At 43.1% G+C, this 15,145-nt stretch overlaps 1 protein-coding gene across 4 annotated transcripts in view; it reads left to right on the forward strand.

The window, feature by feature from the left end:
• Window positions 1–10,103, forward strand: part of commd5 (COMM domain containing 5) — a 34,605-nt gene extending 24,502 nt beyond the window's left edge. For all 4 annotated transcript variants that reach the window (XM_077237721.1, XM_077237722.1, XM_077237723.1 and 1 more), the window contains exons 4-8: window positions 3,041–3,069; window positions 3,197–3,247; window positions 3,326–3,415; window positions 8,919–8,994; window positions 9,668–10,103. In XM_077237721.1, coding sequence (XP_077093836.1) covers window positions 3,041–3,069; window positions 3,197–3,247; window positions 3,326–3,415; window positions 8,919–8,994; window positions 9,668–9,769 — 348 coding nt within the window. In that variant the 3' untranslated portion in view covers window positions 9,770–10,103. The remainder of the gene's footprint in view (window positions 1–3,040; window positions 3,070–3,196; window positions 3,248–3,325; window positions 3,416–8,918; window positions 8,995–9,667) is intronic.
• The last annotated feature ends 5,042 nt before the right edge of the window (window positions 10,104–15,145 follow it).

The raw sequence follows: 15,145 nt of genomic DNA on the forward strand, positions 1-15,145 counted from the left end.
TGAGGAGAAAAAAGACAGGCAGCGGGTAATCAAAACTGTCCAGACAATAATCGGTGCACCTCTTCCAAGCTCTGAGGACATGTATCTCAGTAGGCATCAGGGTGGATCCTACGTATTTCAGTAGGCATCAGGGCAGATCCTACACACCCTGGCCATACCCTGTTCGACACCCTGGCCATACCCTGTTCGACACCCTGGCCATACCCTGTTCGACACCCTGGCCATACCCTGTTCGACACCCTGGCCATACCCTGTTCGACACCCTGGCCATACCCTGTTCGACACCCTGGCCATACCCTGTTCGACACCCTGGCCATACCCTGTTCGACACCCTGGCCATACCCTGTTCGACACCCTGGCCATACCCTGTTCGACACCCTGGCCATACCCTGTTCGACACCCTGGCCATACCCTGTTCGACACCCTGGCCATACCCTGTTCGACACCGTGGCCATACCCTGTTCGACACCGTGGCCATACCCTGTTCGACACCGTGGCCGTACCCTGTTCGACACCGTGGCCGTACCCTGTTCGACACCCTGGCCGTACCCTTTTCGACCCCCTGGCCGTACCCTGTTCGACACCGTGGCCATACCCTGTTCGACACCCTGGCCATACCCTGTTCGACACCCTGGCCATACCCTGTTCGACACCCTGGCCATACCCTGTTCGACACCCTGGCCATACCCTGTTCGACACCCTGGCCATACCCTGTTCGACACCCTGGCCGTACCCTGTTCGACACCGTGGCCGTACCCTGTTCGACACCGTGGCCGTACCCTGTTCGACACCGTGGCCGTACCCTGTTCGACACCGTGGCCGTACCCTGTTCGACACCCTGGCCGTACCCTGTTCGACACCCTGTTCGACACCGTGGACATACCCTGTTCGACACCCTGGCCGTACCCTGTTCGACACCGTGGCCGTACCCTGTTCGACACCGTGGCCGTACCCTGTTCGACACCGTGGCCGTACCCTGTTCGACACCGTGGCCGTACCCTGTTCGACACCCTGGCCGTACCCTGTTCGACACCCTGTTCGACACCGTGGACATACCCTGTTCGACACCCTGGCCGTACCCTGTTCGACACCCTGGCCGTACCCTGTTCGACACCGTGGCCGTACCCTGTTCGACACCGTGGCCGTACCCTGTTCGACACCGTGGCCGTACCCTGTTCGACACCGTGGCCGTACCCTGTTCGACACCGTGGCCGTACCCTGTTCGACACCGTGGCCGTACCCTGTTCGACACCGTGGCCGTACCCTGTTCGACACCGTGGCCGTACCCTGTTCGACACCGTGGCCGTACCCTGTTCGACACCGTGGCCGTACCCTGTTCGACACCGTGGCCGTACCCTGTTCGACACCCTGGCCGTACCCTGTTCGACACCCTGTTCGACACCCTGGCCATACCCTGTTCGACACCCTGTTCGACACCCTGTTCGACACCCTGTTCGACACCGTGGACATACCCTGTTCGACACCCTGGCCGTACCCTGTTCGACACCCTGGCCGTACCCTGTTCGACACCCTGGCCGTACCCTGTTCGACACCCTGGCCGTACCCTGTTCGACACCCTGGCCGTACCCTGTTCGACACCGTGGCCGTACCCTGTTCGACACCGTGGCCGTACCCTGTTCGACACCGTGGCCGTACCCTGTTCGACACCGTGGCCATACCCTGTTCGACACCGTGGCCAAACCCTGTTCGACACCCTGTTCGACACCCTGTTCGACACCCTGGACATACCCTGTTCGACACCGTGGCCATACCCTGTTCGACACCGTGGCCATACCCTGTTCGACACCGTTGGCCATACCCTGTTCGACACCGTGGCCATACCCTGTTCGATACCGTGGCCATACCCTGTTCGACACCGTGGCCATACCCTGTTCGACACCGTGGCCATACCCTGTTCGACACCGTGGCCATACCCTGTTCGACACCCTGTTCGACACCCTGGCCATACCCTGTTCGACACCCTGTTCGACACCCTGTTCGAAACCCTGGCCGGACCCTGTTCGACACCCTGTTCGACACCCTGTTCGACACCCTGTTCGACACCCTGTTCGACACCCTGTTCGACACCCTGTTCGACACCCTGTTCGACACCCTGGCCGTACCCTGTTCGACACCCTGGCCGGACCCTGTTCGACACCCTGGCCGGACCCTGTTCGACACCCTGGCCGTACCCTGTTCGACACCCTGGCCGTACCCTGTTCGACACCCTGGCCGTACCCTGTTCGACACCCTGGCCGTACCCTGTTCGACACCCTGTTCGACACCCTGGCCGGACCCTGTTCGACACCCTGTTCGACACCCTGTTCGACACCCTGTTCGACACCCTGGCCGGACCCTGTTCGACACCCTGTTCGATACCCTGTTCGACACCCTGGCCGTACCCTGTTCGACACCCTGGCCGGACCCTGTTCGACACCCTGGCCGTACCCTGTTCGACACCCTGGCCGTACCCTGTTCGACACCCTGGCCGTACCCTGTTCGACACATTGGCCGTACCCTGTTCGACACCCTGCCTGTTCGACACATTGGCCGTACCCTGTTCGACACCCTGCCTGTTCGACACATTGGCCGTACCCTGTTCGACACCCTGGCCGTACCCTGTTCGACACCCTGGCCGTACCCTGTTCGACACCGTGGCCGTACCCTGTTCGACACCGTGGCCGTACCCTGTTCGACACCGTGGCCGTACCCTGTTCGACACCGTGGCCGTACCCTGTTCGACACCGTGGCCGTACCCTGTTCGACTCCCTGGCCGACTCATTGCAGAAAATGTAGACGGATGTTTATCATGTGTAAAATGTGTACTTCATGCTAACATCATATTTCAGAGCTTGATTACAAAAAATAAAATTGTGTTAAAATTGTTTTAATTTTTCTATTATAGTGTGTAGAACTGCTGAATACTGCAATTACAGACTTGTGTTGTGATTAACTGTAATGATACACTGTGTGAATATGAAAATTTAATATTTCAACACATCAATTTAATCAAAATGAATTTGAATTCTCTTTGTTTCAGGTTTTCAATGAGGATCTCAGAGCTCTTCGGTAAGTGATGTCTTATACAGTAAAATAAATTATTTTTTGCTAGTAAAATTCAAATAAAACGTAATGTTTTTTCCTGTTTATGATATGTTTGAAGTGATGTGTGCAGCTGTTTATCTGTTAATCACAGGATTCCTGAGGAGTTCCTCTCAGACGTGTCCAGTGTGGTCTTTGGAAACAGGTCAGAGCAAAAGACACACACACACACACTGACTGTATTATCCTGAGCGGTTCTTGAATAAGCGGTTCTTCTCTCCAGGCAGACCTCAGTGAGGGTTCGACAGCAAGAGCCCAGTCTGGCCAAGATGGAGGAGTTCAAATGGAGAGTTGATGTTGCCATTTCAACCAGGTACAGTAGTGATGATCATTTCATATTGACGTCAAGTCTGAAAAAAATTCATTTAAAGCAATTACTGTCCTTTTACAATTAAAGTTTAGCTAAAGCTTTCTTTTGTGGACCGGAAGCCATATTCTTCATAAATCCTGCCAGGGGTCCCACACTTCCCCTAATGACCCCTTCTCAGTTAGTGTGAGCTGAGGTGTAGCAGAACGATTCCCATGGATTTCCCCTGGTTTTGTTAGCTTGTTTTTTAACAATGACTGGAGAAAATCCGATTTTATCTTAATGTGTAAGGTCACTCACTGTCCAGCACAGCGATTGTTATTTAAAAAGGTTGATTTGAAGGGACTGAACCAGATTGGCCGTCCCGTTCCCGCTCACTCACTGATGGAGGATCTGACAGGATTAGCGTTACCTGGTCGAGTGGCCTGACTTCTACACCTGAGAGAGGAACCAGGCGTAGAGAGTAACTGAGGGCGTATCTTTAGAGGCCTATAATGTGCTGAATGGGCACGTACACGGCTTGTGAGGTGCGCCAGAACACAACCATGCCAAGAGTGACACATGCCAAGAGTGACACATGCCAAGAGTGACACATGCCAAGAGTGCAATTTTAATTATGTCAATGTTTTCTAGAAATAAAAATTCCAGATAGAGCAAATACTTTTTTGAACTTTACGTATTTGATTATTCTTTCGTACCAGGTTCTTCAAAAAGTTTAGTCATAATTAATCACAACAATGTATATACAATCATTGATGACTCACAAACAGTCATGATAGTTTTGAAACATTATGCGATCAAATTCCCAGTTGGAGCCTGTACTCGGTCGATTCTGGCACCCAACAACACAACAAGAGGAGATCAGCTCTTAATGTGTCCGGGTCTGTGCTGGTCTGTGCTGGTTTGTGTTGGCCGCACCCAGTTTCCCCTTAGTTTTGCCTCCAGCTAACACTGTGGTGTAATTGTGACGTCGGCACTAAAAGGGTCTTATGTTCTGGAGAATAACGGGGAAATGTTCCTGTATATCTCTGTAGCTGAGAGGAACATTAGCGCTAGTTTTGATGTGTTTGAAGGATTTTATTGAGGCTGTGTCGTTCATTCGTTGGGTCATGTGACGCGGTTCAGTGTCCTGTTGCCACTTTTACAGCTAATGTTAGCTGGTAAACTGCTACCTTATGTTAACATGACTTCAGTACCTTCCTAAATACTCATTTTAATGCAGTATAAGACGAGGGTCACATAATGTAAGTGTCTAAAATGCATATTATGACGCACAGTTCCGATAAATGATAAATTTATTGCAACTTAAAGGTGCAATGTGTAAAAAATTTGAGTATCTATTAACAGAAATGCAATATGACATCCATAACTATGTTGTCAGTGGTGTATAAAGCACTTACTTAATAAACCGTAATGTTTTTATTACCTTCGAATGAGACATTTATATCTACATAACCGCGGGAATCCCCTTCGACATATTGTGACGTCATGTTTCTACCGTAGCCGACAGCGAACAAACAGCGCTACAGCGCCATAAACACCGCGAGTAGTGACTTTTCCCATGTCAGTGGTGTAAAATATGTAGTTGGATTGTTTCATGTAACTTAGTTCTCCTTCGCTGTGTTATGGCTTTGCTATGTGGGGATAAATGTGCTGGTTACGTTCGTGAGACAGCTGATTAGTACTCTTGTCATTGACCGTAAAACAGTAATGTTACAGGAATCACCAACCCGTCGATCTTGGAAGCATTTTAAGTCGATCGCGAAGAGTTTTCAAAATCAGAGAAAAAAAGCCTATTGTGTGTAGCAAATGTTGTCTAGGGGATGCGGAGGCGCGCACCTTTGCCTCGCGCACCTTTGGGCTCATGCAGACGCGTCGAGTTTAAACAAGGCTTTACGCTTTAACCAGCTCAGCCACAGTAACAGCTCATATTGAGCCAGCTAAACTTTTACTACCCTGTTAGAAAAAATATATAATTGCATAGTTTCATGTGGTTCTTCTCCCTCGCTGTATTATGGGTTTGCTATGTGGGGGGAAATGTGCTGGTTACGTTTGTGAGACAATCAGCTGATTACTATTATTATATTATATATATTAAGACCCTTGATGCTCACCTGACTATGGCTTTGTAAACTTTATCCATGATGTGGCTTATAATGGACTGTGGTACAGAAACAGTGACAATGTTACACACTCTTGGCTTACTCTGGCTATTCTCTGCTGTCTCAGACCACGATATGTTTGTCCAGTTTCAGGCACCGTAGCTTCTTCAAAAGGGAGGAGTGAGCAGTGGGCTGAGCCCTCAGTGCAACTCGCAGTCGAACCGCTAGATGTCGCTAAAAATCACACACTGCACCTTTAATATTGTTAAACTGAATGTACTGAAGAAAACTGCTGAAATAACTACAACACTGATATAAGAGTGCGCGGTTTATCTATCATTCAGATGCGCATTAAAGTTGCGTTCGTTACTATAGCAACAGTAGACACCCGGCGCATGTGTTCGTTACTATAGCAACAGTGGACACTCGGCGCATGTGTTCGTTACTATAGCAACAGTGGACACTCGGCGCATGTGTTCGTTACTATAGCAACAGTAGACACCCGGCGCATGCGTTCGTTACTATAGCAACAGTAGACACTCGGCGCATGCGTTCGTTACTATAGCAACAGTAGACACCCGGCGCATGCGTTCGTTACTATAGCAACAGTAGACACCCGGCGCATGCGTCCGTTACTATAGCAACAGTAGACACTCGTCGCATGCGTTCGTTACTATAGCAACAGTAGACACCCGGCGCATGCGTTCGTTACTATAGCAACAGTAGACACCCGGCGCATGCGTTTCGTTACTATAGCAACAGTATACACCCGGCGCATGCGTTCGTTACTATAGCAACAGTAGACACCCGGCGCATGTGTTCGTTACTATAGCAACAGTAGACACCCGGCGCATGCGTTCGTTACTATAGCAACAGTAGACACCCGGCGCATGCGATCGTTACTATAGCAACAGTAGACACTCGGCGCATGCGGTCATTACTATAGCAACAGTAGACACTCGGCGCATGCGTTCGTTACTATAGCAACAGTAGACACTCGGCGCATGCGTTCGTTACTATAGCAACAGTAGACACCCGGCGCATGTGTTCGTTACTATAGCAACAGTAGACACTCGTCGCATGCGTTCGTTACTATAGCAACAGTAGACACCCGGCGCATGCGTTCGTTACTATAGCAACAGTAGACACTCGTCGCATGCGTTCGTTACTATAGCAACAGTAGACACCCGGCGCATGCGTTCGTTACTATAGCAACAGTAGACACCCGGCGCATGCGTTTCGTTACTATAGCAACAGTAGACACCCGGCGCATGCGTTCGTTACTATAGCAACAGTAGACACCCGGCGCATGCGTTCGTTACTATAGCAACAGTAGACACCCGGCGCATGCGTTCGTTACTATAGCAACAGTAGACACCCGGCGCATGTGTTCGTTACTATAGCAACAGTGGACACTCGGCGCATGTGTTCGTTACTATAGCAACAGTAGACACCCGGCGCATGCGTTTCGTTACTATAGCAACAGTAGACACTCGTCGCATGCGTTCGTTACTATAGCAACAGTAGACACCCGGCGCATGCGTTCGTTACTATAGCAACAGTAGACACCCGACGCATGCGTCCGTTACTATAGCAACAGTAGACACTCGTCGCATGCGTTCGTTACTATAGCAACAGTAGACACTTGTCGCATGCGTTCGTTACTATAGCAACAGTAGACACTCGCCGCATTCTTTCAGGATCATTGTAAGGAAAATGTTGCATATAAAGAAAACAGGGCTTTTCCTGCTCTTCCGTGAAGAACCGTTAGTTTAGGATTAGTTGGGATAATATTCCAGTCTCTACATGCAGGGATTGTGTTTAATGAACCTGGAACACTGTAGTCATTAACACTATCCTACACAATAATTAACATGAACTATCCATACTTTTAAAACCTTTTTACATTTTGGCTTATGTACATTTCTAGAAAGGACCATTTTTGTAGGCTATTAAAATAAAGTTAATAATAATAGCATCATTATGAACTACCTTTAAATATGGACCAAATGTAGTTTTATTTGCCCCGAATGTCGCTGTGTAATTCACACACTGACTGCGACACAGTGAGGGAAGCGTTTACATAATCCTATGAATGCATATAAAATGCAGAATCGAATCATTAATCGAATCGCATCGAATTGTAATGTAAATCGTCTCAAATTGAATCATTCTGAATTTGCAAAAAATCGTTGAATCTACAACCTGTGACTGAATGATCCTCTGTCTACCCAGAGATCCACAGCGCATTATTACACTGTTTCATGATGCACATCGTTATTATAGTGCTATAGTGAATACACAAAGATTCAACTAAATTAATATATGCACTGCGTGTTAAATATGTGTGGTTTAATGTGTGACGTGTTGTCTCAGAGCTGCTGCATTCACAGTAAACACTATTCCACATGAACTGATATCATGCGTCTCAGACTCTGCACATGCTGTGAGTGTGTGTGTGTGTGTTGCTTATAACGCCCATCTGGGAACAGCGTGTGCCATTTCATCAGATTTCTAAGGTGAATCATTTATAAACCTACGCTAACACAGGAGAATACATATATATGATTATAAATCTGCAACTGTTCACAGTAAGAGTTCAGGGCCTCACACACACACACACACACACACACACACACACACACACACACACACACACACACACACACACACACACACACACACACACACACACTGAAGCTCCAGTCTTGGACATGTTTTACAGAACTCGGGGGAAAACGATCAAACACTGATACTATTAAGGACAAAAATCCCTGAAAGTCGTTGAATCAGCTGTTGATGGAAGAGTGGGAACCCCGAACACAAGTACAACAGGCAGGGTGTCCGCCGGCCCTTAAAAAGTCTTAAATTAGATTTTAAAAATGTAAGGCCATAAAAAGTCTTAAAGTCTTATTTTTACTTATGAAAGGTCTTAATTTCGGTGGCAATTTGATTTGGACATATCTAAATGTTTTCCAGATTAAAACTATCTAATTAGTGTACTTTTTTATTTATTATTCGTTCTTTGTGGATTTGCTCGTTCACGTGACATTTGGCGTCACATTCGCGCCAGCATTGCGTCTGTCTCCTGCGCGGAAACAGCAGGAGAGAAGAAGAAAGCTGGTTAATTTCAGTTCAGTTGTAAGTTCATTCTTTATGTGCGTAGTGGTGTGCGATGTGTATTGTCTATTATGATATTGCAATCATTGTTTTACTTTACTTGAGTGTCATGAAAGGCGCCTATAAATAAAATGTATAATAATAATAATGTTTGATGTGAACAGAAGCAGATATGATTGATGATGTGTGTGTGTGTGTGTGTGTGTGTGTGTGTGTGTGTGTGTGTGTGTGTGTGTGTGTGTGTGTGTGTGTGTGTGTGTGTGTGTGTGTGTGTGTGTGTGTGTCAGTTCTCTGGCTCGAGCTCTTCAGCCCTCAATCCTCATGCAGATCAAGCTCTCCGATGGACACATGTATCGCTTCCAGGTCATTATTATTATTGTATTATTATTATTATTATTGTATAATTAATTTATCTGAGATTTACTAATGCATCAAAACTGAAGCTCACACATGTTAGCAGCTTCATTTTTATTTTCATATTTTCAGATGAGTAACAAAAAGAGTCTACTTTATTAGGTTTACTTATTCTCTGTTGACTGTACTTTCCTCCAAAACAGAACTAAACATTCTAAGTAAATAATCACAGGTGACACTGCTTTGCTGGATCCACATGAATACGTTGGTTGGCCAGAAATAAACTGTTTTTTTTTTCCATTTACGATGGATTATTTACATTTATTGGCATTTACATTTATTGCCAATATTGCATTTTCATGCATTAAACACAATTATAAGAGCTTACAAAAGCAGCGACTGAATTCACCTGGAATTATGAATACATCAGATGAGATGCTTAAATATACCGTAAAATAATTGTGCGTTATTCCAGGTGTTCTCAGTTCAAGTGATTTTTCTCTGTAGAAAACAGTGTGTGTGTGCGCGCGCGTGCGTGTCCGTGTTCATAAGTGTGTGTGTGTGTGTGTGCGTGTGTCCGTGTTCATAAGTGTGTGTGCGCGTGTGTCCGTGTTTATAAGTGTGTGTGTGTGTGTGTGTGTGTGTGTGCGCGTGTGATTTTGATTTTCTCTCTCTTTTCTAGGTTCCAGTTATCAAGTTCCAGGAACTGCGGTACAACGTTTCTCTAATTTTAAAGGAGATGAATGATATAGAGAAGAGAAGTATTCTCAAAATACAAGACTGATCGATCATTTAGATGCAATAATTAAATGATACTATTGCAAGACACGGTATCAGATGTTTTGTTTAACATCTCCATGTGTAAAAGATAATTCTGCAGTGAGAAAAACACTGGATGAAAATCCACCCCAATCTGTCTAGTCTTTTCTAATATTTGGTAGAAGTTTATGTAATTATGTCATATTTTGTATTTTTATGAACCGTTTGTGTGAATTATATTTTGTACTTGGTCAGTAAAACTTAATTGTGTTAAGTTGTTTCCTGTTTGTCAGTGTTTGGACAAGAAACACAGTTTAACACATTCTGTTGATCTGTAAAAATAAAGACATCTGTCTCCAGATCTGCATTTGATTCAGTGTGTGTGTGTGTGTGTGTGTCCGTGTTCTATGGAAGGCCAAAAGGGCCAAAACCATGTGAATTTTAATATCTATTTCACGCGTATTCTACGTGTATTTTATGCATATTATACGCGTGAAATATGAGTAGAATAGAATAGCTTGACATAATCAGCGTTAAAATCAGTTTGAACGGGTCAGTGTGATTGGCTGCTGAAGACATGGGTCTAACCATTTCTGTGAGCTTAGAGGGGTGTATCTTTCATAGACTCGGCTACCACCAGTTTACATGCTGTAGATCAGCTAATTCAGCCTATTTATTTAGTCCTCTTTTGTATAACCTCTAGAAATAATATATTTAAATTGCAGTTTTATGAAATTTTTTTTAAAATTAAATGGCCTTGTTTATCTCCACTCATGCCTTAAATAAACACATTAGTGGACATTCTAGCTTTAACATCAAAGCATTAACGTGTGTGTGGGGAAATCAGTTACAGTGGCGGTAAATAATCAATGCAGGTTTAAGATACAGACCACTGTAATCAATTTCTGTCTTTGGAAAACAACGCGAGCTTGTGTTGTGCTTACATTTACAGCTATCGCAAGCAGGGGGCGCTATTCAAACCTTTTTGATCTGAGATTGGGCACTCATCAGACAAACATGGATTCGGTATACAGGTGATATCAATTTAAAGGAATTTTGAAAAAGGAATAAATGAAAAGGGAATCTTGCAGCAGCATTTTGCACTAACTGAAGACGAGCAATTTGAGACTTTGAAATCCTGCAAATCAGTTAGTGCAAAATGCATTATTTTTATAGGCTATAACCTTTTACAGTTCTGGATAAAATAGGCCTACATTTTTTGCATAATTTTTGCTTAAATAAAGCATTCATAAATGATTTTTATGATAAACATATTACTGTCTTAAGTGAACTCGTTTATAGTTATACACAGGGCCGTGCAGAGACCTCTGGAGGGGCAGGTGCTCAAAGTATAAAAGGGAGCACATGCGGAACAAGGCTTTAAATAGGGCTGTGCTCAAAATATCAATACAGTGATATATCAATACGGATGATTCTGTATCGATACAGTAGCAAATGCATTGATGCAGTTTTGAAAAAGAAACAGAACAGAAAAGACAAATTTTACGTTTAAAAGATAAAAAAAATTATGAATGTGCAGTGTGCACCTATTAATAACTCTGGGATTAGAAACTGAAGTATCTTAAGTTGTCCCAACCTGATGGCTTTTTCTTCTGTTATACAGAATAATAAAGAACAGCTGTTATAGTAAACTGTGTAGGACAAAATCAACGTGGCCCATGTTTCGTACAGTATAGTTTTATTTAATGCCATATCAGCATCTATGGCTATTTTCATGGCATAAACTGATTTACACAAATACAAGAGTTACATTTATACAATGAAAATAAAAACAAAGCAAACAGAAACAGCAATTAATACTTTACAAGATTTTTAACATTAATGTGATACCTGTTCTGGTACATTCTTACTAAAGTCCTTAAGTGAGTTTGCTGCCTTTGCTGTTGTTGTTACTGCTGCTGCTGCTGCTGATACTGCTGGAGCTGATCTGAGACTGTAGACATTAAAACAAACATATAGAGATATATTAGCTGATTAAATCATTTTTATGTGACCATGACAAGATGTAAAGACTGCTGACAGTGTTTGGAACCTTCACTAGCTCACTGACCTGCTGTAAAGCTGCAGATTCTGCCCAGGCTGCTATAATATAATAATATAATAATAGTAGCCTATATAATAGTACTAGGGGAGATGTTCACAGAGGCTTCTGCACACAAAACATAAGATATTGGTAAGCGATAATAAGCCTAAACTCTTACCAGATTTGTGATGATAATTTTTATGGCACTATACGTTTTTTAAATAAATACTGTAATAATAATAATAGTAATAGTTTAAAGTAAAATAATAGTTTTTAGTCAAATAACATAAAAAGACCAGACCCCTCGACGCCCGTGAAACTTTTCTCCCTCAAACAGCAAGCTAACGTTACTTCTACAGCCTACACACAGCAATATAATCAACATCTCAGCATGCTCTTCATGTCGTTCTTGTAAAATAATAATAATAAGTAAACAAACATCAAAATCACTTCGCTGAGAATAAAACACCACTTACCAGCAGCCGCAGAGTTGAAGAAATCCTCTGGTAGTGCGCGTAGCCGCGCGAAATTAAAAAATGCGCGTGCAGCGTCAGGAATCGTCCCGGAGTTCGTCAGGTGAAAGGTCATCATGTGGGTCATTATATTTACGGCTAAATTATTATTCATTAATTTTACTAATAGTTGGATTGGGCAGGCATCCACAAAAGGGCCTTTAATTACAAAAAAAGGAGAGGAAATTTTGCCTTGACAAAAGGGCACTTTGGGCACCAAGGGGCAAAAGGGCAGGTGCTCCAGCACCCAAATCCCCCCCTCTGCACGTGCCTGGTTATACACTCAAATAATAATAATAATAACAATAATTATTATTATTATTACATTTTAGGCTACATATTTAGAAGACACTTTGTCCAAAACTTACAAAAAAGGAACAAAGCAATTTGTCAAATGTCAGTCATAATACAGTCAGTCAGTCACAATGTAAGTCTAATAATTTATTATTTAGACAATAATAATAAAGGGCTAGGATTATCACAAATAACCACAAGATTTTGACACTCATCATTCATATTAAATCGTCTATTCCAACATATTCCACCATTATTGTGGAGCGCGCACTGAATGACATGGAGGCGCCGGCGACTTGCATTTCCCTATCAACAGTGGAAGCAACTTAAAATACTCCCTAATTTCTGGTCATACAGAATAGAATAATACATCACTCGCAACTAATTATATTTGTGTAAACTCACAATAACAAGAAAACGATGTGCTTTTGTAAAATAACTTCCATGCTCTCCGTGAACTGGAGCGCGTCTCAAATGAACTGAAAAACAGCGTATACTAGCCTCACAGTCACAGACATTCGGAAAATACCTATATAAAGCTTGAAATGTCCGAAAGCGAATACCGTCTGATTATGTAATCCGTATGAAAGGTGCATTTCTCTCGAAAACATTAGTTTATTAATAAACAATTAAAATGCCTCGTTATTTGTTCACACACATTTATTATCATTAGCCTACTTTTGCCGGTGCTTTGCGGCAAGATGTATGCATGCGCTTTAGTATGGGAGGCTATATTCCTCCATGCACCCAGAATTTAAGAAGAAATTAATATAAACGTGAGATTAGTCAACTAATTGCTTAAATGAATGACTATAGTCGACTAGAAAAATCTTTAGTCTATGGCAACTCTAATCAATAAACAATTTAGTTGACATTATTTACTTAGTAGCCTATTTAGTATCCAGCTCTTGACATTAAAAGTTGAGTTAACAATTAGTTAATGAAATAATAAAATGATAAAATAAAGATTACATTAAGATGCTAAGCATATTGCTATATTTGCATATAGCAACAAAAAAAACACCTGGCAGAGTGGCTGGTGGTCAGAGAAGTTATCTTCAGGCTCTATATGTGATGCATCATGAGATACTGCTGCACATCTCCATTCTCACACTGTAAAACAAACACGTATTTTATCTCGAAAGTCTTGACAGCATTAGCTATAAAGTTGATTTGTAAGGTTCGAACAAAAAATGTACTTATGCATTTCTTCTTTGAAACACCAAAATAGCCTTTGAATATGTTTATCATATATAAAAATAATTACTATACTAAACCAATGAGTCTGAGTCAAACTGTTCCTTAAAGTAGGCGGGCCTTAGGCCTACTGTAGTTCCCGCACAGTTTTGGCTAATATTGAATCAGTTTAATTTGAGTATTAAGTGTCGGTATGGTGGATGGTGAAAGCAGATTCAGAAGAAGAATTAATGAAATAAGAGACAGAATGAATGCTCAGTTTAATAGACTTCTTAATGAAGACTCCCCAGAAGTAGGGCTGTTTTTCCCGGGACAGCCCCGTATTTCCACTGTAATTTTAGTGTCCCGAATTATTCTGAAAAAATCATGTTTTGTCCCTTATTTCATCGTTAATATATATATATATTTTTATATATAATAGGTTTCGTTTCCGAAAGGCTAAGTGAATATATATGTTACGTTCAAACCGTGTAGCGCGCGCATGACAGAGAGGGAGAGACCTTGTGTGTGTGTGCTAGTGTGCCTAATGAAGCGCATGTAAGACGCATTAATAGCGGGAATGCATTAACGTCACTTTCCCGCCGGAACACGCCCCCTCAGCCGGACTGAGTGGCAGAAGAGCAGCTGCGTGACTGGATTTAATAGGGGAAACTGCGAAAACGCAAGTAAAACAAACGATTATCAGTTTAAACTAAAGATTGGACTCAATATAGTGTTCCTTACAACTTACTAAAGATCCAGTGATCCATGGATATTAACATGCAGCCAGGAATCGTGTTTCCTGACATTTATATGTGCCTGATTTCGACACCAGGGAAATACATACAGCAAATTTGCCTGTGAACGCTTTATATAAATACAAAATAGGCAGGTCTAAATCCAGGTGATCACTTATTAATGTTATATATATCATCATATCGTCTAGACTTAAAACTTGTATAGTTTTTTGTCAGTGTTTATTTAAAAATGTCAAATTATACAGAATATACAGTGGTAAATATTTGATTGATGAGTTGTCACTGCAATATATAACAATACAATATATAGAGAATGATTTTACCACTAAATTCAGCATATTGACACAAAAATGATAACTGCAAATCCACCTTTCGCTGCCTGGAGTCCAGTTGTTTCTATGAATTGCAGCGATCTATTTGCTTCTCTGTTCTGTAGCTTTAGGTAGTCTGTAAAAATATTCCTCATATTTCTTGTCAAATCTAGTTGTACAGTCAGTCTCAAAGCTCTTTCCCGTTTTAGACGCGTTTTGTGTGTTTTTCCGCAGCATTCACACTGAAAACCAATGCTGCCGCTCAGTCTTTTTGCCACTTGTGGGCGTAACTGCAGTCACTCCGGC

The sequence above is a fragment of the Siphateles boraxobius genome, unplaced genomic scaffold (assembly GCF_051911475.1).
Source record: "Siphateles boraxobius isolate OS27281-9 unplaced genomic scaffold, OSU_SipBor_1 207, whole genome shotgun sequence".
NCBI classification, from domain to species: Eukaryota; Metazoa; Chordata; class Actinopteri; order Cypriniformes; family Leuciscidae; genus Siphateles; species Siphateles boraxobius.